At 40.1% G+C, this 20885-nt stretch overlaps 2 protein-coding genes across 8 annotated transcripts; one reads left to right on the forward strand and one right to left on the reverse strand.

Annotated features, from left to right (window-relative positions):
* Positions 1-1655: 1655 nt before the first annotated feature.
* On the reverse strand, positions 1656-4083 carry DDX28 (DEAD-box helicase 28). Its single transcript, XM_053952846.1, has one exon. The coding sequence runs from the start codon at positions 4066-4068 to the stop codon at positions 2437-2439; it is 1632 nt and encodes a 543-aa protein (XP_053808821.1). The 5' UTR covers positions 4069-4083; the 3' UTR covers positions 1656-2436.
* On the forward strand, positions 3426-20178 carry DUS2 (dihydrouridine synthase 2). 7 transcript variants are annotated; one of them, XM_053952844.1, is made up of 16 exons: positions 3426-3504; positions 4493-4632; positions 5543-5588; positions 6272-6363; positions 7200-7243; positions 7912-7976; positions 9068-9111; positions 9712-9777; positions 11392-11462; positions 11862-11948; positions 12054-12222; positions 13179-13300; positions 15908-16051; positions 17206-17293; positions 17919-17992; positions 19201-20178. In XM_053952844.1, the coding sequence occupies exons 2-16, from the start codon at positions 4510-4512 to the stop codon at positions 19436-19438; spliced, it is 1473 nt and encodes a 490-aa protein (XP_053808819.1). In that variant the 5' UTR covers positions 3426-3504; positions 4493-4509; the 3' UTR covers positions 19439-20178. The 7 variants fall into 7 exon arrangements, with proteins under 7 accessions (XP_053808819.1, XP_053808816.1, XP_053808817.1 ...); XM_053952841.1 differs by lacking the exon at positions 3426-3504 and adding an exon at positions 4123-4172; XM_053952842.1 differs by lacking the exon at positions 3426-3504 and adding an exon at positions 4157-4172 and having other exon boundaries at positions 4470-4632.
* The last annotated feature ends 707 nt before the right edge of the window (positions 20179-20885 follow it).

Genomic DNA, 20885 nt, shown 5'->3' on the forward strand with positions numbered 1-20885 from the left:
CATTCCAAGGAGCGGTGGGGTCTGCAAACGTGTGCACTGTGCCAGGTTACTGGACTGGTAGGAGACACATTTCCCTCTCACTGTGATGGTATATGACACAGCCTGTCCTAGGGTACCTTGCTAGACACTGGGCTATGTGCAACAGAATTACCTGAATGCCCATAAGATAGAGCCTAAATGAAGTTGTAGTTACGACCATAGGATCTAAAGTAAGATTTACACAGAAGGTAGAATATGGACAAAGACAGCAGTTAATTGTGTCTGTAGACAGTCACTGAGATGTGAACAATGAGTGATGCGACATACAGAGAGCAATTTGGGAGAAGTCAAACTAAAGTCTTTGGATGTCTTTGTTTCTTCAACAAATTTGACCATGTGTGAGCTGCATACACATTTAGCTCACTACTGGGGGTAGAGTCTCTAAATCTCCTTGAAGGCTTTGCTGTAGCATTTACCTATTGGGCAACTACACCTTTCACATGATGTGTCAGTGGTGTGACTGTCTGCATTTGGTGGCTCTGTATCAGCTTATACATCCCAGGGTCTGAGTGTCTGTGTGCTCCTGTGTGCAATTACTGCTGTTAATCACTGGCTCCAGCAACTGTCTCTTGGTGAGCAGCAATACAGCAGTGGTATTTCTCAATGTGTGCTTTAAAAACTGTGATTTTGTTTGAAAGTACTGTCTACAAAAGGTTTTGTTGGTAAATACAGTGTTCTCTTGAGTCTATCTACCCAAGGCTTTTTATTAGCTACTTTAGTATATAAATGCCTGAAATTTGTGATGAGGGTTTGTTTGGGTTGTTTGTTTGTTTGGTTTTTTTTTATGAACTGTTGTGATCAACAGTGCTCTAGCAACAGGTAAGGGCATTTGTACTAAGTTCAAGGTTACTACTTGTAACTATATAAAGTGCATATTACTTCAAAAGTAGGAAGCAAATGGCTGAAAGAATTATTTCACTGTGTTGTCTAATTCAGTATTTCTGTGTGCTGCAATCCAGACTGACCTGTTTATAGACTAAAAATGTGAGTTACAGACGTTAAACTACAAATTATTTGCTCTCCTTGCAATGAATGGGTCTCCAGTCTCCACATGGATCGCTCTTTCAGTATATTTCTAAAACTTGGGAGCTATTGTATTGAATAATAGCAGTTTGTAATGCAGTTTGTAACTTCCCTTAAGAGCCCCCTAACTGTGCAATACAAACAGAGCACATGTACAATAGGATAAAGTCATTGCCTGATCCTTGGGTGACTATCTGTGCAAGTTTTCTCTTTAACTTCTATTCTCAGTATACTGAGAATAGCTCCAGTGAATTTTTTCCTTAGGAATTAGATTTAGATCAAATGCTGTGATCTTCTCATTTACCATAATGTAGAAATCGACTATTTCTACATTCCCAGTGATTGCACAGCCTAAAGTGGAGAGCATGGGAAAAACAGCCACTAAAAGAAAGGGTTGTGGCAAATCACTGCAACAGAAATCAGTGCTAAAATGCTTATTTGTGTGATTATTTACCACAGATACAAACTAGCAGCAAGATATGTAATAACCTCAGCCTCACTTCAGCTCTGTTGGTTTGAAGCAAAACAGGACAAAGGCACAACATTCAAAAGAAATCCTACACTCACTCTGTTACATGAGAGTCACTAGAACCTGTGAGTCAACACACTTCTTTTATTTAACAGAAGACATCTTTCAGTGCGCTGGGGGTGGGGTTTTTTTGTTTTTTTACAGTCAGTTCAGAAACTGTATATATCACCACAGTAAGCAGAAAAAAAAAGTACAGAAAACACTTTAGAACTTTTTATTTAATATAAGATGAAGGAGCAAGATCCCATTTCTCAGTGAAAGGTAACTATAACAAAATAAGGCCTTGAAAGAGCCTCAAGCATTATTGTGCCTTCTCATTCCTGCTGTACTTTACAGGTATCCAGTTTAGAGTTCTCTGAATGCACTGCTACATCATAAGAAAATAAAAGTATCCTTTGTCCTTTAGTTCCTTGTGTCTGTAACTGGTCATGTTTTTTCTCCTGCCACAGCAGCAATTTTTCAGTTTTAATAACTAATGTTAGCTGATGGTGGTGGGCAGTAATGAAATAGAACTGTGTATCATACAAACATGCTTTCATTGGATTCGAATTTAAATTATGTCTCAAAATAAGTAAACCAAATCAACTGATGAAGTAATTCCTCAATATTCTCCAAAAGCATTCTGTTACTCACTTACTAGCTTCCTTTGGGAAAGCCACATGTTGTGATGGCTCTGCAAATGAATACTGCAGCTTCCAGAACAGTGCACAAAGTTAACCTGACCACCTGGTTCTGAAACTCAACTCTATTCTTTCAATCTATCTGCCTTAAACACAGCAGCTCATTCACTCTGCCTTAACGGCCTCAAGGTAAGCCCCTACCAGGGAATGCCTCACAACTCCGAATCAACCTCCTTTAGGTGGTGGTTTATTAATAGAGTCCATTCCTGGGAGACCTGTCCTTTTCCGGGCTGCAGTCTCTATTTTCCGTACCAGGTCCACGTCCCACCGATGGGTGACAAAACTAACCACAGCTCCAGGTGCCTTGCTCCCAACCCGGCCGACTCTCCCGGCACGGTGCAGGTAGTCCTGCAGGGTGTCTGGGAAGTCATAGTTGACCACTAGCTGCACACTGCTGGTGTCCAGCCCCCGTGAGGCAAGGTCAGTGCAGACAAGGACAGACACGTCACCCTTCTGGAAAGAGGCAAAGATGCCAGCTCTAGCAGCTGCTGACATCTGCCCCTGAAGCCTCAGGTGCTTGATTTTGTGGTCGTCCAGGATATAGCCCAGCCAGTTGACGGTGCTGGCACTGTTGCAGAAGATGAGAACAGCCCCGCCAGATGATGGGCGCTCCTTGAGCAGCTGCAGCAGTTCGGGCAGCTTGTCCCGGCCTTTGAGGCGGACAAACTTCTGCTGGACGTGAGGCGGCAGGCGGTGCAGGCTCTGGGTGCTGAGGGTGACAAACTGGCCCACGTCAGTGAACTTCGCCAGCGTCTCGCTGAGCCCCGCGGGGAAGGTGGCTCCGACCACCACCACCTGCGTCCTCTCCTCGTCGGGACCGGCCGGCCCGGGAGCGCCGGCGGCCAGGGGCGCGTATGCCAGGATCTCCTCTAGCAGCTCCGTGAAGGACTCGTCCATCAGCGAGTCCGCCTCGTCCAGCACCATCCAGCGCAGCCTCTCCAGGGCCAGGAAGCGCCGCCGCAGCGCCTCCCGCAGCGCGCCGGGGGTGCCCAGCAGCACGGCGGGGCCCGGCGGCGGCGCCCGCAGCTGCCTCCGCAGCCCGCCCGCGGCCCCGCCGCCCGTGAGGCCGCGCACCGCCAGCCCCGCGGGCGCGCACAGCGCCGCCGCCACCGCGCCCACCTGCGCCGCCAGCTCCCGCGACGGCAGCACCACCAGCCCGCGGGGCGCCGCCGGCCCCGCCGCCTCCGCCGGCGCCTCGGGGCGGCCGAGCAGGCGCTCCAGCAGCGGCAGCAGGTACGCCAGAGTCTTCCCGCTGCCCGTCTCGGCGGCGCACAGCGCGCTGCGGCCGCGGCGCAGCGCGGGGATGGCGAGGCGCTGCACGGCCGTGGGCCGGCCGATGGAGAGCCGCTCCAGGCCGGCCAGCAGCACCGGCTGCAGCCCCAGCTCGGCGAAGGTCGGGCCCTGTCCCGCCTCAGCCGGCAGCGCCTGCAAGGCGGGAGCCGCCTCCTGCGAGGGCTCTAGCTGGAAGTAATCTCCGTACGCCTTCCGGTGCTTCCAGCCCGCCGACACCAGCGGCGGCTGCTCCCAGCGCCCCACCGTCTGCCAGCGGGGCTGGCTCAGCTCCGGCCGCCGGCTCCGCAGCAGCAGCTTCCCGGAACGCGGCGCCGCCGCCTCCCCCTGCTCGCGCCGCCGGCGCTGCGCGCCCCGCTGCAGGCGCTGCCGCAGGGCCCAGGGGACGCGCACCACGGCCCCGGGGGGCTGCGGGCTCCCCGCCGCTGCCGTCGTCCCGCTGCCCGCCGGCCGCCGCGGCAGCAGCAGCGGGAGGGCGAGCGCCGGCCCGGCCCGGCCCAGCGCCATTGCGGCCCCCACGTGGGGCGGCGGCGCTGCCCGATGACGCCTAAGGAGGCGCTGGCCCCGGTTGTCCCCTCCCCGCGGAGCCGCGGCAGAGCCACGCGAAGAGGGTGAGTGCGGCGGGGCTGCCGCGCCCTTCTCTTTCGCCTTTTTCCGCTGCCGGCTGAGAGCCTTCCCCGCGCTGCCACCGCGGGAGCAGCCGCGGCCCTGAGGGGCTCTGGCAGGGGCGGCGCGGGGCGCTCGGGAAGGAGCCGGTGCGGCGGGGAGGATCCCCCGGCGCCCTCACGCTGGGTGAGCCCGGTCCCCGCTGCCCGGCGAGCCCTGTCGCACCTGGCGGGGCACCCGCCGCCTGTTCCCAGCAAAGGACACGCCTGTGTTTGCGGGTGGGAAATGACAGTCCCTGGCAGCCCCCCTGGGCTCTCTCTTTCAGGTGACACAGCAACGGGAATGACGGTGAACACCCCGCTGTGCTTTAGAGGAAAGAAGATCCTGGCTCCAATGGTGCGAGTGGGGACACTGCCAATGCGTCTGCTTGCTCTGGACTATGGTGCCGATATCGTGTACTGTGAGGTATGGAGAAGGAGCAGATAAGGTGGTTTTATCTAGTAACATTATTATTAAGGAAAGTACAAATGGACTTGTTTTATTGTATGACTTGTTCTTTTTACACATAGTTTTCCATTAAAAACGAGGCAAGAAGAATCTCTATGTCTTGAGGCGTTTCTCTGAGCCATTCTCGAGTTATGGCAAATCTGTATTTTGAGGTTGTTTAGTAACTTCAAGTAATTTAGACAAGACACCATAGCAGCTTCCTCAAGTTGTACTTTTATTTGCATTTGGGGGTGTAGGTTTTGTTGTTGTTGGGGTTTTTTTGTATTTTGTTTCAGTAGAGTCAGAACTTTGAAGGAACTTTGAAGACTGACTTCATGTCTCATCTGGTTAGTTCTGCTGTGCCTCCATGTATTTCACTCATAGTATTGCTCTCCTTGTTTCTTAAGCACATTTTTTTTTAAGCTGCCTGAAATTGAGGTGTGGGGTCCTCAGCACAAGAACTGTGTGGACCTGTTACAGTGGATCCATGGAGGCCACAGTGTTGATGAGAGTGCTGGAGTACCTCTCCTACCACCACAGGCTGAGAGAGTTGGGATTGTTCTCTCTGGAGGAGAGAAGGCTCTAAGGAGACTTCATTGAGCCGTTCTAGTTCTTAAAGGGGGCTTGGGCTTTTTAAAAAGAGGGAGAGGAACATTTTACAAGGACAGATAGTGATAGAACAAGGGGGAGCTGTTTTAAACTGAAGAGAGGCAAGCTTTAGATTAGATATTAGTAAGAAGTTCTTTAACAGAATGTGCTGAGGTACTGAGACAGATTGCTCAGAGAAGTTAGTCTCTCTAGATAATTACTTAATAAAATGGGCAACTGTTTAGAGCTGATTGGTTGAAACAATTCAACTCACTGAGACTTTTTTATTCTTTCTACTCAGGAGCTGATTGACATAAAGATGCTGCAGTGTAAGAGGGTTATAAATGGTAAGTATGGCATTTCTTCTGATAATGCCTGGAAGAAGTCTCTTTTCTAGTTAAGAGAAAGGATAATTATTTCTCTGAAGCATTTTTCTAGTAATTATAGTGATGTATCAGTACATATTATCTCACTGAATTGAGTCTAGGGGCTTACAGTAAGCTTCTGAAGTGCTACCTTAGACTTGTCTGCTGCTCTATAGTTTCAAACTTTGAGTTTGTTTGGACTGCAGTAGAGACAGTTTCCAATCATGTGTCTTTTTAAATGTTAGCTGTTTGTGACATGATAATATACACACCTTTTAGTCTACTGCAATAAGGAAGCAGCACATACAAGACCTCACTGTTTATCATTCATTTATTAACTTGAAGTCCATGGGCTGGACTTGAAATAACATGATTGTCACTGCAAGCTCTTAAAAAGGTATCTTTGAGACCTGTTTGAGTGGCAAAGAAACAGTTGTTTGCAGTGTCCCTGCTGGGAAACAAAAGTTCACTACAAATCTCCTCTCCCCTCCTACCCCTTCCCAAAAATAGTACTATTAATTCCGGCTGAATCATCATCGGGCTTTGATACTTTCCAAAGAACATCAAATTACTTTGATGGCATTTCATTTATGACATGGTCATATGACTTTTTAAACATTTTTACATTTGTACAGATTTTTTTGTCTGTTTCTCATTTCATACAGAAGTACTTGAAACAGTGGACTTTGTTGCACCTAACGACAGAGTTGTTTTCAGAACTTGTGAAAGGGAGCGAGAACGTGTTGTCTTCCAAATGGTAAGATACCAGATACTCTTCTGACAACATGAGGTGGTTTCACACCAAAGCTGTTGCAGAATTTCTGAGCTGTTGGTACAAATCAAGATTCTACATTGTAAGCTCTCCTTAGAGCTGTTTTCAGAGAAGGTGATTAAGATAACCTCTGTGCTCTCCAGCAGCTTGGTTTTGTAAGAGGTATCTTTTCTGAACTTATGGATGTGGAAAATAAATTGTGCTGATGTCTGATCACGCACTGAAGTTTTGCACTGTCCTGTAAACAGTCTCACTGGAAAGACTGAAAGAAGTAGCATTGTTTAGTACAGATAATGTATGCATTGGCATTGCACAAATGAATTAAAGATTCTTCCTGCTGAAGAGAAAGACAGTAATTTGCTCTTAGAGGCTACTCTGTGTAGGACAAGAGATGATGGGCTTGGAGGGAAGGGGAAGCATGAGTGGACTGCATTAGACTCTGAAAAGACCTTTTTCAGTGGTAATGTGGCCCTGAAATAAGTTGCTTGTAGAGTCTGTAGCATTGTTATTAGTGAAGCTCCTTAAGAACATTAAAATAGATATCTGTTGCTGAGGGTCTAAGAACATTTGATATTGCTGTAGGTGAAGAGGGCAGAGAGACCTCTTTGGATCCTTTTTTGTATCACCTTTTATCATCCAGTGGCTGACTCCAATATGTGCTATAGGTAAATGTTTTAAGTATCCAGTGTGCCTCTGAGTGGGTCTCTGTCTGTACTAAATGTTCAGAACAAATATAGTTGTACACATGTGCAAGTAAGCACCTTGGGTTTTGATAATTTGATGATATTTTGTAATTACAATCCCTCTTCTTTTACCAATAGGGTTCAGCAGATGCTGAAAGAGCCCTGGCAGTAGCTAAACTTGTGTAAGTCATCTTCTCTCACCCCCTTCCCACCATGGGTTTGTCTGGGATTTTATGTACAGGGGAATTATTGTAGAAGACAGTTTTTTTATGCTTGAGAGCATCAATGTAGCTCTTGATAGAACCAGGAAAAGTTTAGTTGCATAAATTCTGTGCTGGGATGGCTTCTTGCTAGTGCAAATGTGTCCTTGATCTCTCCAGTATGAATTTCCCTGGATATTGCACAGCTGCAAGACCAATATATCTGAAAATGTCTCTTACTGTTTGTGGTTTAAAGCCTCCAGTAATGCTTTGTGCAGAAACAAAAAGTGGCTCTTAAAAAGGTGGTTTTAAGCCTTCATTTAAATGGATGGAAGTTTCAATAGGACTTACTGTAGTGATGAATTTAGTGGTGGATATACTTTATATAGGATTAAGTTGAAGGTATTTAAGATGAGTATTTGTAGCTTCTGCACAGCACTGGTTATTGAAACCTTTGAACAATCTGATCTTCAGACCATCATTAAGATTTATATATTTAACTTAAATAAAGGAGAAGCTAAAAATTCAGAAGTTCAAATTTACTTTGAGTTTTCATTTAAGCCTCAGTGATGATGGAACAAATTACCTGGAAAGATATCTGTTTCTTGTTCTAATATGCTAAAAAAAATTAATTTTTCCTTCTCTTTCAGAGAGAGTGATGTGGCTGGTATTGATATCAACATGGGATGCCCAAAAGAATATTCTACTAAGGCAAGTGGATTTTGATTACTCTTAAATGAGCCTTTTCTGTCTTGGAGGTATGGAGTGTGGAATGCATGGTCTAGTTTTCAAATTCAAGCAGTAAAATTTTGATGAAGAGAAAAATTAAATGTAATTGTTTGTAGTAAACAGAACACTCTAGAAGGTGTCATGGCCCTAATACAGTAAAATAACATAGGCTGTTAGAAAATTAAATTCTTAAAGGCTAGATAAAATGAGGTGTTTAGGGCTTTTTAATATTCTTCTGAAGTCATTAATTTGTTCGTTGAGTGAAATAAGTTCTGCCTAGCCTTAATAAAAATTGAAATCACAATTTGTCATCTGAGCAAATAGGTGGCAAAAAACAGTCACAACTTAGTAATGCTGAATTCAATTATTTGTAAGTTTTAAGTGGGAGGACAATGGATCTCTTAAAACCTGGTTTGTTTGTTTATTTTGTAATAAAGCATATGCAGTTCTAAATTAGTCCTGTATATGTGACTAGAACAGAGCATTCAAACTGGTTGTTAGGACTGTTAAGCTCTTGGTGTAGAGATAAAAGATCAATAAATTGAACCATGGCACTCCATTTTGATTTCAAATGCTCCACAGAACCATTAAGAACAAAATACCAAAATATCCATCTTGTGCTAGGGTGAAAGATCAGGAGTACAACTACTGGACAATGGTTATTCTCCAACAATTGTTCTGGGTCAAAAATATTTGTACAAAAAAGCTGTTGGACTCGGCATCTATGTATGCCGATGAAATGGTGTGGGAAGAACAGCTAAAATATTAAATTGTTCATAATTATGTTATGGATGAAAAACAGGAAAATTATTATTATTATATTTGCTAAAAATAGCTTTCCGAAATCCTGTCTGCTCTCTAAAGTGATGAGAGCAAGTTGATGCCCTTAATTACTCTGATACAGGTCTAAGAAATGTAGCACCAAGGTGTTCAGTAATGCTCCTGTATTTTAAGTTTTGCCAGTTTTTCCTTAATATAACATTGTGCTTTTGTTGTGGTCTGCTATTAGGCAAAACAATTGAGCTGAAAAATGTGTTTGCCTGGTGGGTAACAGCTTCTGTCTGTTTTGCCAGGGAGGTATGGGAGCAGCACTGCTGTCTGATCCTGACAAAATAGAGTCTGTAAGTATCACCTGGTGGGGTTGGAGCTGCCTTGGGAAGAATTGTGCACTGTGCTCTACTGGCAGCAGGAGTGAGTTGCATAGACAACAAATTTATGATCAGTTGAGTGAACTACTCAGTTTAGGACAGTGGAGTTAAGGTTATAGAGAAATATTCCTGATTTGGTTGTCCTTGCCATTATCTGGACTATAAAACTGTAACTTTTGGGTTTTTTTCAGTTTAAAAACTTTCAGTGTGGTCCAATATTTGTGAGTTTTATGTGTCTATGTGTGTAATTTGAAATCAGAGTTCACTGGTCATGCCATGTTAAAAGCAGTGTTGAAACTCCAGCAGCAGTTCATTTCTCTCTAAAAATCCAGTTCAAATCAACAAAGAAGTGGCAGTAAAAGTGTCTTAGACTAGAAGTAGGCTTGTGTACCTATTGGATAAAATTGTATATTCAGTTACAGATTGTATATATCTGTCTAGCATGTAAGATTCTTTATAGAGGAATAGTAAACAGTGTTACATTATTCTAATTTATTTTCAAGAGAGAAAGGAGGAAGGTTTTAGTAAAGCCACTGTTGTGATCAGATTTTTGTCTTCTCTTTTTTTTTTCAGATATTGACCACTCTTGTTAAAGGAATTTGTAAACCGGTAACCTGCAAAATCCGCATTTTACCCTCAGTAAGAGCATAAATTGTTGTGCTGAAGTGTTCAGCTGCTATTGCTCTGATTTACTATCAGTTAGAATATATGTTGTTCTAGTATGTTTCACTATACTCCTGTTGCTGTGAAATAGCACTTGGAACTTAAAGTATCTCTTTGGGATGCTGTCCCAGCCTAAATCTGACCTGCAGGTGCACAGAGACTGTGATTGTGGGCTTGTCAGTTTCTATGATAGGCAAGGGCACAGAGGCTTTTATCCTCTAAATTTCTCAACTGAGTCATTTTTTATATCATAGAGGTATAAAAGGGTGTAGGACAGCACCCTTGAGCAGCCAGTAGATGCTGTTAGTTCCTGCTTTTCACATGGGGTAGCCAATACATGATTGCTTTCCGTTCTTTCAGACTAATTTTTCTCCCATACTGTTTTCCTGTTCATGCAGTTAGAACAGCCAATGAAGTTAAAGGGTCAGTCAGGACTTTTTTTACATCTGATGTAGCTTCCTTACTGCTTTTTTTTTTCTTTTTTTTTTTTTTCACATGACTTCTCTACGTATTTTTAAACCTCCAAGAGATTATGTGCCTTCTCTTTTAAAGACTGATTATTTAGCAATTGAGTATTTAATTATTTCCTAGATACTATGATTGCATATGACCTAAACAGATATTTCAGTAGATGGATGAACTGTACCTGAGCCAGTTTTGATCAGGAGTCATTTATGTGTTGGGATAAACAAATGAAGCTTGTGTGAAAAGAATCAGTAACCCAGTCTAAGATCATTTTGGTTCTGAAGTGTTAAATTAGAGAACTGGTACCTTTATCCTAGAGCCTCTTCCTTTTTGTTTCAAGCTGGTTTTGCATAATGTCATCCATCAGAACAGCAGGTGAGCTTCTGTCTCTGCATCCCTGCCAGCTGGGACATGTTGCAGTTTTCAGACTGAATCTGGTATGTTTGGGATGAGCCACAGATATTCCTCCAGCGTTTGAAAGGAAAATTTGCCTTTTTTTCATTCTCCCTTTCCCTAAAGATGCATAAGACAGGCTAGTGCAGCAGTGTGTCAATTTTATTTCTGCTTTTTAAGAGCATTTTATCTCTTTGAAGATACACTGGGCCTTTTGATTTACTGGGCATGTATGAATATTCTTAGACTTTTTTAGATGCTGGTTAACATTTTTAAGGCACATCTGAGAGGAATATTTATAGTTGTGTGATTGCATGTTAGGTTGATTTCAGAAGGCATCCTCTAACTGAAAAGCATTTTAATTACAATTTACAGAGTAAATTAGAGAGGACTTGCTAATCAAATGTTCCAGTCATTTTCAATTGACAATCTGAAAAACTTTGGAAAATATTCTCCAGCTACAGAGTATTATGTTACCTGGTTTGAGAAAGTTTGTAATCTGTAAGTTCATGGAAGCATTGAAAATGGATTCTTTTTTTTTATTGCCATAGCATGTGGTTCTTTAATTGAAGTAGATATTAAATGGTTGTAAATGTTATGTTATTGGTGAAAGACAGGAATCACATCCCTCTTGATAAAAGAAGACTTCCAGCATTTGTTTGTACAATGGTCACATTATAGTTATTCCTTTTGCTTTGAATTAAAATCATGTCAGACTCTCTTATCCCTCAGGTGGAGGATACTGTGAATCTGGTGAAGAGAATAGAGAAAACTGGCATTGCTGCCATTGCAGTCCATGGAAGGTAAATTGATTTTAGGCAAGAAAGACTTAGATTTTTTTAGTTTGTTGATGACTGTACCACAGTATGATATGACTGATATGAGTATACTCTATACTCTAAATGTAATATGTGGTTCTGATTTCAACTGTTAACTGAATTGGTGTTCTAAGAAATCAAGTCAGTAATCAGGGAATTAAACTGCTTGCTGCTCTTTTCCTAATTATTTTTGTCAAAGACCAAATAAAGCTAAAATTATCTTGCATACTTTGTATCTAAAAACATCAAATATATAAAATAAATAAGCTGAAACAAGTGTATCCCAATAATCTTTGTGTCATGTCTGCTGTGGTTTAGAGATCTATAAATTCCACGGGAAATCTTTGGTCTTGTCTTTTTTTGTTTGTTTTGTTTGTTGGAAAGGAAGAAGGAGGAGAGGCCTCAGCACCCTGTCCACTGTGATGTTATCAAGGCCATATCTGAAGCTGTCTCCATTCCAGTAATAGCAAAGTAAGTTGGACTAATTAGCTCATTATGGTCAGATGCCTGTACTTAAGATTTCCAAGTGCAGGAAAAAGAACCATGATTAATTATATTGGTGTTGTTAATTTTTAGTGGAGGATCTCATGACTTCATTAAGGAATATGCAGACATTGAGACCTTCCAGAAAGCAACAGCTGCCTCATCAGTCATGATTGCTCGTGCTGCCATGTGGAACCCCTCTGTCTTCAGAAAAGAGGGGTTTTGCCCCTTGAAGGATGTCATGCAAGATTACATCAAATATGTATGTTTTTATGAAGATCTTACTTGTAATTAACATTGTTTAGAATTGTCAATCCAAATCCTACTGCAGTATCTTAACTTCATTTCAAAGACTTGGTTCTGGAGATATTTTAACATAGTGCATGTTACATGATCCTTGCAAATCAATTCCTGCTTCCTCTGTTTGATTTTGTTCAGAAAAAATGGTTCAGAAATCTCTATTCAGAAAACATTCTTTTTAGCCCTAGTTTCTTGGGAACATTTATGAGGCTTACCAGGCTATCTAAAAATGTAAAGAAATCTAAAAAAATGTAGTCCAACTCTTTCAAAGTCACAGTTGTACAAATTGAGCAGATTATTATATACAGTATACAATATTGAATTTGCAACATTGAACAGAAAGGTGAAGGAGTATTAAAAAATCAGTTGCTCCTAGATTCACTTTTAGAAATTAGTTTCTTTTCACAAATACTGTCAAGAAGTATTTGCAGTAGGGAAGCAAAGGGAGTGCTATGCCAATAAAGTAATGCTGTATTATTGTAGTACTGTAGCTCCATTAGCTAAGTAATCTAATATATAAAGTTTTATCCATTATTCAAAAGACAAAATTTTAATGATGTAATAGGAAATTAGTCAGAAATCTGTAACTTCGATCATGTCATCAATTCAAATTCTTTTTTCTTAATTTCAGCTTGCTATTAACGAGTTACTAAAATATCAGTGCATTTCTAGTCAATGATGTAAACAGGTCAACTCTTTCTTCAGAAGTATATGAGTCAGTTGAACTTTAGTTGGTGAAGTCATGCCAAAATAATCAGATTATAGTCACATTCTTGGGTAGTGTTGAATATGTTACTGAGGAAACTGCACTGTGGCTTGCCTTTCAAAAATGATTGTGGAAGTCATCAAGACACCATGTGCAGTATAGAAGATAAATTTGTTTGGTGTGTTTTTGAATTCTTTGTCTCCTTCCATCAGGCAGTGAGGTATGACAATCACTACACCAACACTAAATACTGCTTGTGTCAGATGTTGAGAGAACAGTTGGAAACTACTCAGGGTAAGAAGCTGCATGCTGCACAGTCCACACAGGAGATCTGGTAAGCATGGACTTCAGAAAAGGAGTTGTACTCTGTCAAACTTGCACACCACTTCTCTATCTAGCACTGCCTGGCATTTCACACTGTCAGGAGAAGCTGCAAAAACCCCAAAACTAACCCCAAAAAATCCATATGGGAGATATGAAATAACAGAGTAAACTTTTCCAGGTTTCCTGCATGCTCAGATGTTAAATCTTTAACCCTAAAACTCTCTATATTCAGCACACCAATTTGAGTGGTGTTTCACTGAGTAACAAGCATTTATCCAATATTTGCATGAAGTGATAAAGAAAAATTTCAGCTTGTCTGAAATTTTGTGGAACTTGTCTTCTTCCAGTGATACTGATTTGGCATGTGAGGTTTTTAATGTTACTGGAATATTTATAACATATTTGTTTTAAAATGAACACTTAGAAACTCAGAAATATGTATCAGGGTTATCTGGTTGTATGGTACTTAAATGTAATTTTTTGTGCTGCTTTTCATTCCTGTAATATCCTAATGAATGATGATTTCCTCTTTTTGAGGAAATATAGTAGCTTTAAAGAATCTTGTCATCCTGCACATCAGAAACAGACTGGATGAAATTTCTCAGTGGGAGAGAGAGAAATGAAAAAACAAACATTTTGAGAGAAACCATAAAATAGGCAGATGAATAAAGAATTTGCACAGAATTAGGGGAATTCAGGTTTGGACACATCTCAAACTGAACAAAATAAAGCTCTGAGCTTGCATGTGTCATATCCATGTTGTGTGTTATAATTATCCTTCTGATAAAAGGGAGGGAAGAGTCTCCTTATTTTTTTTTTATAAAATGAGCAGTCTGAAATTGTTTGATATCTAATGTGTATAAAAATGGATGGAAATGTTGAAAGCTTGAATTATTTTGAAAAAGAATGTATTGGTTTCTAGCAAACCCTAATCAGCATTCTGTTCATCTTCAAAATGAATGGAAATGCCTGCAATCCTTTTGCCATTTTATCGCCTTTTACCAATTTTGGCTTTCTAGAAATAATTCTGTCTATGATTGTTACATTACAGTACATTGAAGGGAATTTGTACTGCATATATAAAGGGAGATAGACTTCATTATTCTTAAAGGAGCAGTGGAATCCATGAACAACATTCAAACTTTGCAAGTTACTTTTCACTTTGGCAACTTAAAGAGTTTGACAAGTTCTAGTATGCTAACAGACTGTCTATTTTGATTATAGATTTTGAGTTTAGGAAAAAAGATAAAATATAGATTGGAACTCAAATCTTTTGCAACTTCAATAAAGTCTTAGCCCAGAGGGTGGTGGTGTTTTCTGCTGCATGAATAGCAATGCATAACATGTAAAATAAATACTGTAAAGTAACAGTTTTACACAGGTAATTAGAGGTGTCACAGTTCATACATATAAACACTGGATAGAGATCTGGTGTACAGCTGTGGGGTTTCTGTGCTATGCCTAACAATTCTTTACAGGCTTCCAAAATCAAACTGGTTTTGTACATGTGATGCAATACCAACTTCAAAATGGGCTAAAGCAATGTGTGTGCAGGAGAGGGGGACAGAGTGAGCCATTTGAAAATTTATGAAACTGCTTTCTGCCAGCAAACCTGGTCTTTTAACCCCTGTTCTGAACAACCTGTTTCATGTCCAGATAACTGAGGAACATTTAGTTTTTTTAAATGCACCAGTTTATCTTCAGACAGTAATAGTGCATAATTCTGCTGTCTCCTGGCGGTGAAGATGGGTTACAGCCATTTGAGCTTTAACCTCAGTGCTGAATGCAAGAGAGCAGCCTGCTGCTCTTCCCATAAAACATTTGTATAGCACTATGTAATAAATTGCCTTCCTTTAGAAGCATAAGTTAGTATTGTTCAGCTTCATTTCTTTTCTTCTTGGAGCATTGGAGATGGCTTTGTGGGCAGAATTCATTTTGTCATTGAACAGCCCCATATCAACCAGCATTCTCATAACAGAAAGTAAAAGTTTCTTTTATGCTGCAGGTTTTATTGCCGTTGTCATCTGCAGAAAATCAGTAGTCTCAGTTGTTCAAAGTACATCCAGCCTGCCATGAATTTGAAATTTAAAGGGTTTGAGGCTTTTGCCTTTGACTAAAATCCTGGTTGCTTCTTCTCTTTATTTGGGCTTGTGAATAATACTCTGAAGTCAGAAAATCTGAGATTTTGAGGGGTTTGGATGCTGTAGTGTTTATTGCTTATATTATTTTTAATCACTATAATTAGAAGAAGAATCTTTTTCCTGCTTGCCCTATTGCCCTTGTGGAGCTGATGCACCAGGAGTCACTCTGAGATGTTTGTTTGCTGATTCATCCAACTGCAAGTTATTAAATGAGCTAATAACTTGAACACTGCAGGACCTGTATTTCTGACAGATTCTGCCTTCACTCCCAAGCTACAAATTGCACATGTAGTGCTGGAAATTAGAACATCCTTTTCCTACTTGTAGCTCAACAATATCTGGTAAGAATTGAAAGAGAAATGATATGCTGAATATAGCCACACTTGCACTTAATTCTCTGTAAACACAATTGATTTCTACATTTTCTTTCTCTGTCATAAAGTGATTTCTAATATAAAGGAATTCTGTTTGAATAGTGAAGCCTTTGAAATGGGTGACTTCTATGAAGAAACCACAGCTATTTTTGAAGAAAAGAAAACATCTTTAGAAACCAAGACACAAGATGAAGATGACCAAATGGAAGATCCAGATGTAATAAAAATGGCTGTTAGATTTGACAAGTAAGCATGCAAATCAAGTTTTTCACTATCTTGCATCTCTGAATAATAACTGTGAGGTTCACAGTCTCTTAACAGTTTTTTGAAAACAATGATTTGCAATACAGCACTTACTGAGTGAATTCCTGTGAAGCAGTAAGTGAACATCATTGCATAATCACCACTTTTCCTGTGCCATTCAGATGTTGTAGGATATTCTTTAGTTCCAGGCTTCCTGAGACTGCTTAATTCTTCACTTAACTTGTTGAAAGTGCTGAGTGCTCTAAAGAAACATTTTAAAAGAACATGTCTATGTAGAAAAGTGTATTACAAAGATCTAGAGTTCAGTTATTTCTAGTGAAACTTGACTAAAACATAATTTTTCTATAAGAAGTCCTGAACAAACTTCTTAATACTTTTCTAAGCAGAGAACTTGCTCATCTGAAGTCTTCTAAATGTGTTCCACTCAAAAACTATTCCTTGAAAAATTAATTCATGGAGTTGAATTCTATTTTATATCATTTTTAATTATAAACTCTGAAGCTTATAGAATTGCTGTTACTTTCCATGTTACAGTTGTGTTTGCTGTTTTTGCTAATAGGCCTATCAAACAGCTCAAGAAGAGTGTGATATGTAAAATCCTCCACAAATGCAGTCATAATGCTTCAATATTTAGAGGATATATTACCTGACTCCTTGAGAACTGAATACAGATTTTTTAATGTTTTTTTCTGCTGTATGTGAGGGTCTGTAATTCTTTGTCAATAACTGAATAAATTCCTACATTTTCTACCCTTTTTTCATTTGATTACTGCTTCGTAACAGAAGCAGCTTCTCCTTTTTTTCTACTAGTGTTTAATTGGTGCTTATAATAAGCAGTACCAAACTGTATCTCTCTTCTGTGTCACATATTTAGTTAGAGTCTCCTTTCTGGTGAGTATCTCTCCTCTAGCTGTATTACTACAGGATGTAAATGTTTGGGAAAACTTTAGATTTTATTTTAGATGTCTTTTCACACCTATTACTTGAGTTATCTAATGAAGAAGAAGCATCTTTTTCATCATTTGAGCTGTAAAATTAAACTTCAAATAACTGGTAGAAGTAATACAATAAGCAGAAACTGTCTTTTTAACATGGAACTTTATGCACAATTTTTGACCACAAATTTTTCTGTCTAGGCGAGAATATCCACCACAAATCACTCCAAAAATGTATCTTCTGGAATGGTGTAGGAAAGAAAAGCATCCTCAGCCTGTTTATGAAACTGTGAGTCAATGAAAAACTCTTTCAAACCTCTTCCTCTGCCTTGTATATGAAATTAAGTATTTTAGAACTCAAGGTAATCAAAAATTCTGCTTCCCAGTCTGGTGTAGCTCTTCCAGAAAGCAGCTGCAGAAATGGTAATGCACACAGGTATGACAACAGCAGCTTATTTTATTAGAAAATAAAAAATCTAGAGTCAGACCTTCAGTCTGCTTTTGATTCATTTGTGACAGAAGTTGCTGTAACTTCTCTGTCATTATATAGGAGGCCATGACTGACTTTCTTTTACTTCTGTGAGGTAAAGAATTAAGTCTTGGAATGTTTTCTCTGTTGTTGCACACTGTTACAGATAGGAACTGTATGGGACAGGAGCACCTTTTTGCTTATGTGGGGACATTATTTCATTACTTTTTATTTTTGTAGAGCAAAAATATTTGTAGCTTGGACAATTTTGTAATTTTATAATGTTGAATATGTATGGTGAAATTTGTGGTGTGCATTAGAGTAATTTTAAAGTTATGTTACTTGTTATTTATACCTATGAAGGAATGTTGGTGATGTTGTTTCTTCTGTGAATGACATGACTGGTTTTTGACAGCCCCTTCCCTTTTAATTCTTTTTTTTACAGGTTCAAAGACCACTGGATAGATTATTCTGTTCAGTAGTGACAGTAGCTGAGCAAAAATACCGATCAACTCTGTGGTAAGCCATCTTTAATTTTTCAGCTGGATTTTTGTTTCTGAAACGTTGCTTAAAAACTTCCATTAAAGAGATATTCCAGTTTATTCCAGTTGGCTTTGATAAAGGTCAGCTAAAAGCTACTTCTTAAAGCTACCTCTAGGAGGTAGAAAGGATTAAAAACTTCTGAGAATTTAATGTTACAAGAGGAAGTAAGCACTGGCATAATCAAGTAAGCAGTTACAGATTTTAATTCACTTTGTGTTAGTCCACAAGTTGTATTGGAAGGGGAGCAAATAGGTGACCCAGTTCCATTCTGTTTGTGATGAGTTCAGAAAGAAGCCAAGGGAGATGGAGGGGAATGTTGGAAGAGGCTGGAATATCTTCAGCCACTGCAGCAGATCCAGTCCCAATAAGAAATCAGGACTAAGTGTCTATATTCAGTGAAGCAGAGGACGGTGCACTGAGTTCTTGGAGATCACAGTTAATTAGCAGCCACATCCAGGGCTGCTCTGAAGTTTCATTATGGTATTTTATACAATCATCTATTAATACTGGAGTTGATTTGAGGCATTTGCACCTAAGGTGATCTTGATTTAACTGCAAAGCTAGAGCTCAGCATTGAACATTTTAAACAGGACAAGTGCACACAACTGCTTTGCAGCCTTCCTGTTCAGAGACTTTAGGAAGTTATGCTCAGCTGATATGAAATTTTGAGTGGAAAATGTTTTCAAATATTGACTTGCACAAATGTGTGATGGGCAGTTTTTCTCAGAAATGACAGAATTTTTATTATTATGAAACAGTTCCTGCTTTTGTCAGCATCGATGAACTTGTACATCTGCCAGAGATGTACCTGAGCCTCTTTCAAGAAAAGTGATTCTTCGTAACTCAGTTTTATTTAGTGATCAGATTTGTGAAAGTTACGTTCCTGAGGATTGTGTGGGCCAAACACACATTGGCTGTGTACCTTTGAAATGGAAAGTGTTCAAGAGACAAGACCTGATAGAGACAGATTTTCTAGGAATATTGCATCAGGAGTGATGCATCAACACTGACACCTAGCAAGATTGAAATAATTTCTGGAACTGACCTGTTTTGTTCCTCTGCTGTGAGATGACTACAAGTGCTGTTTGTGTCATGATGTTGCATCAGACACAGGAAATTGTCTCTTGGCAGTGTAGAGACCTCAGTTTCTACTTTTACATGTGCTCTGTGTGCTTGCTCTTCAGGGACAAGTCCAAGAAACTGGCAGAACAGGCTGCAGCTATTGTCTGTCTGAGAACACTGGGTGTCCCAGAGGGAAAGCTCTGTGAGGGAGAAAATCACCTGATGAACAAACGCAAGAGGGGGGACCAGGAGCCCTTGATTAGCAGGGACCATGGAGAGGACCTTGCTGAGCCTTCCCATAAAAAAGCCAATTTTATTGAAGAAACTTGTAACGTGAATGTGCCGAAGATGCCACGATAGCATGGAATTAATGGAAATTAGAGTTTTCATGCCTATGCAGCTACAAATGAGCTCCTGTTTGTATATCTTGCTGTTCACGTTTCATTTGGATTCTCTCAGAGACAGATAAATTTCCCAGTTGTGAAAAATGCCACTGAGGTGTTTACTGTTCACCATTCACTGTCCCTATGGTGCCTTTCAGATGATAATGAGGAACTTGATTTTAAAAAACATGGAGAAGGTAATCCCAATAATAAACGTTTTTAAAAATATCAGGTATTTTCAAAGCAATTTTGTCATTGGTTTCATTACTTGTTTTTTTAATTTTTAATAAGTCTACAGTGTACTGGTAAGAGATGTATTAATACATCATCCACAAACACAGGAATGGAACTGTGTATTGGAACTGTGTAGTTAATCAAAAAAATCAATGTAGGAAAATAATTAATAGCAAAGTAGACATGGTTGTGTCAACTGAGTTTTATGCATGTTTTGCAAGCTTAGTTTATGCAACTTGTGTATCAAAAAAAAGGTTTTTTCCAGAAAGAAAGACTTAAAAATTATAAGACAAGCATTAAAATAACATTCTTCTGTGATAACTTCTACTACATTTTTTACCTTCAGAAATATGACAGTAGAATTAACTTTTCTTTTCCTGGTCATAGGTGTTAACAATTGTGTCTTTCCAGTCAGGAACTGGAGCCAAGCCTGGTAGCACTGGCTTTGTTGAATAAAGACCCTTTGAGTTTTTGTCTTTTGAACTTGAAAGTCCTTGTAAATGTCTACAAGTAGATTACTTGCAGTAATGGCCATCCAAATATGGTCTTGTATGTTTCTGAAATGTGACCTTGTTTGTCTCAGTAATCAGCAGTTGGTGATACAGGGGTCTTGATCAAAGGCCCATGTTCTCTTCTTTGTTTTCCATCATCACAACTTCTTATTAAAGTAAACTGTAAGTAAATGCTGTATGCCAGGAGAGGATACACACCCTGTCTAATTCATGGCAACTCAGCTGAGCTTGTCTGATTCAAATGAGACTTCTGAATCCTCAAAAGAGTGCCAAAAGAATTCCGAGATTTCTGTTATTAATAGTTGATTGAAACAGTGGCTTAGTTTCCCTCAACAGTGTGAGGGATCTTATCAGCTCTGGTCTGAAAACAAAATGATGGGGATGTATCATGCCATGATCTCTAAAGTACTTTGTCTAAAGAATGTACAAGATATAATTCATTCAGTTGTAATTCGTAAAGAATCTTTCTATTTAAAAATTTGATCCTTTTCCTCAAGTGATAGTGCCACATTAAACCACTATTTCAAAAAGGAAGAACAATATCTCATCAGATAATATTCAGGGTTATGAGTTAAAATGTCTGTTGTTTAGAGTAATTTACAGTAAATCTATACAGTCCAGGAAGAAGGAAGTTTTTCTTGTTCAATTTGTACATTGCAGTAAATGCACTTTAACATG

The sequence above is a fragment of the Vidua chalybeata genome, chromosome 11, assembly GCF_026979565.1.
Source record: "Vidua chalybeata isolate OUT-0048 chromosome 11, bVidCha1 merged haplotype, whole genome shotgun sequence".
NCBI classification, from domain to species: domain Eukaryota; kingdom Metazoa; phylum Chordata; class Aves; order Passeriformes; family Viduidae; genus Vidua; species Vidua chalybeata.

Bases quoted from the DNA above. Each gene is read 5' to 3' on its own strand.
- DUS2 (XM_053952839.1), top strand. From the start codon at position 4,453: ATGACAGTCCCTGGCAGCCCCCCTGGGCTCTCTCTTTCAGGTGACACA. The intron at 9,778-11,391 runs GTAAGAGCATAA...CTTATCCCTCAG, and splicing joins AAATCCGCATTTTACCCTCA to GTGGAGGATACTGTGAATCT. The intron at 11,949-12,053 runs GTAAGTTGGACT...GTTAATTTTTAG, and splicing joins TCCATTCCAGTAATAGCAAA to TGGAGGATCTCATGACTTCA.
- DDX28 (XM_053952846.1), bottom strand. From the start codon at position 4,068: ATGGCGCTGGGCCGGGCCGGGCCGGCGCTCGCCCTCCCGCTGCTGCTG.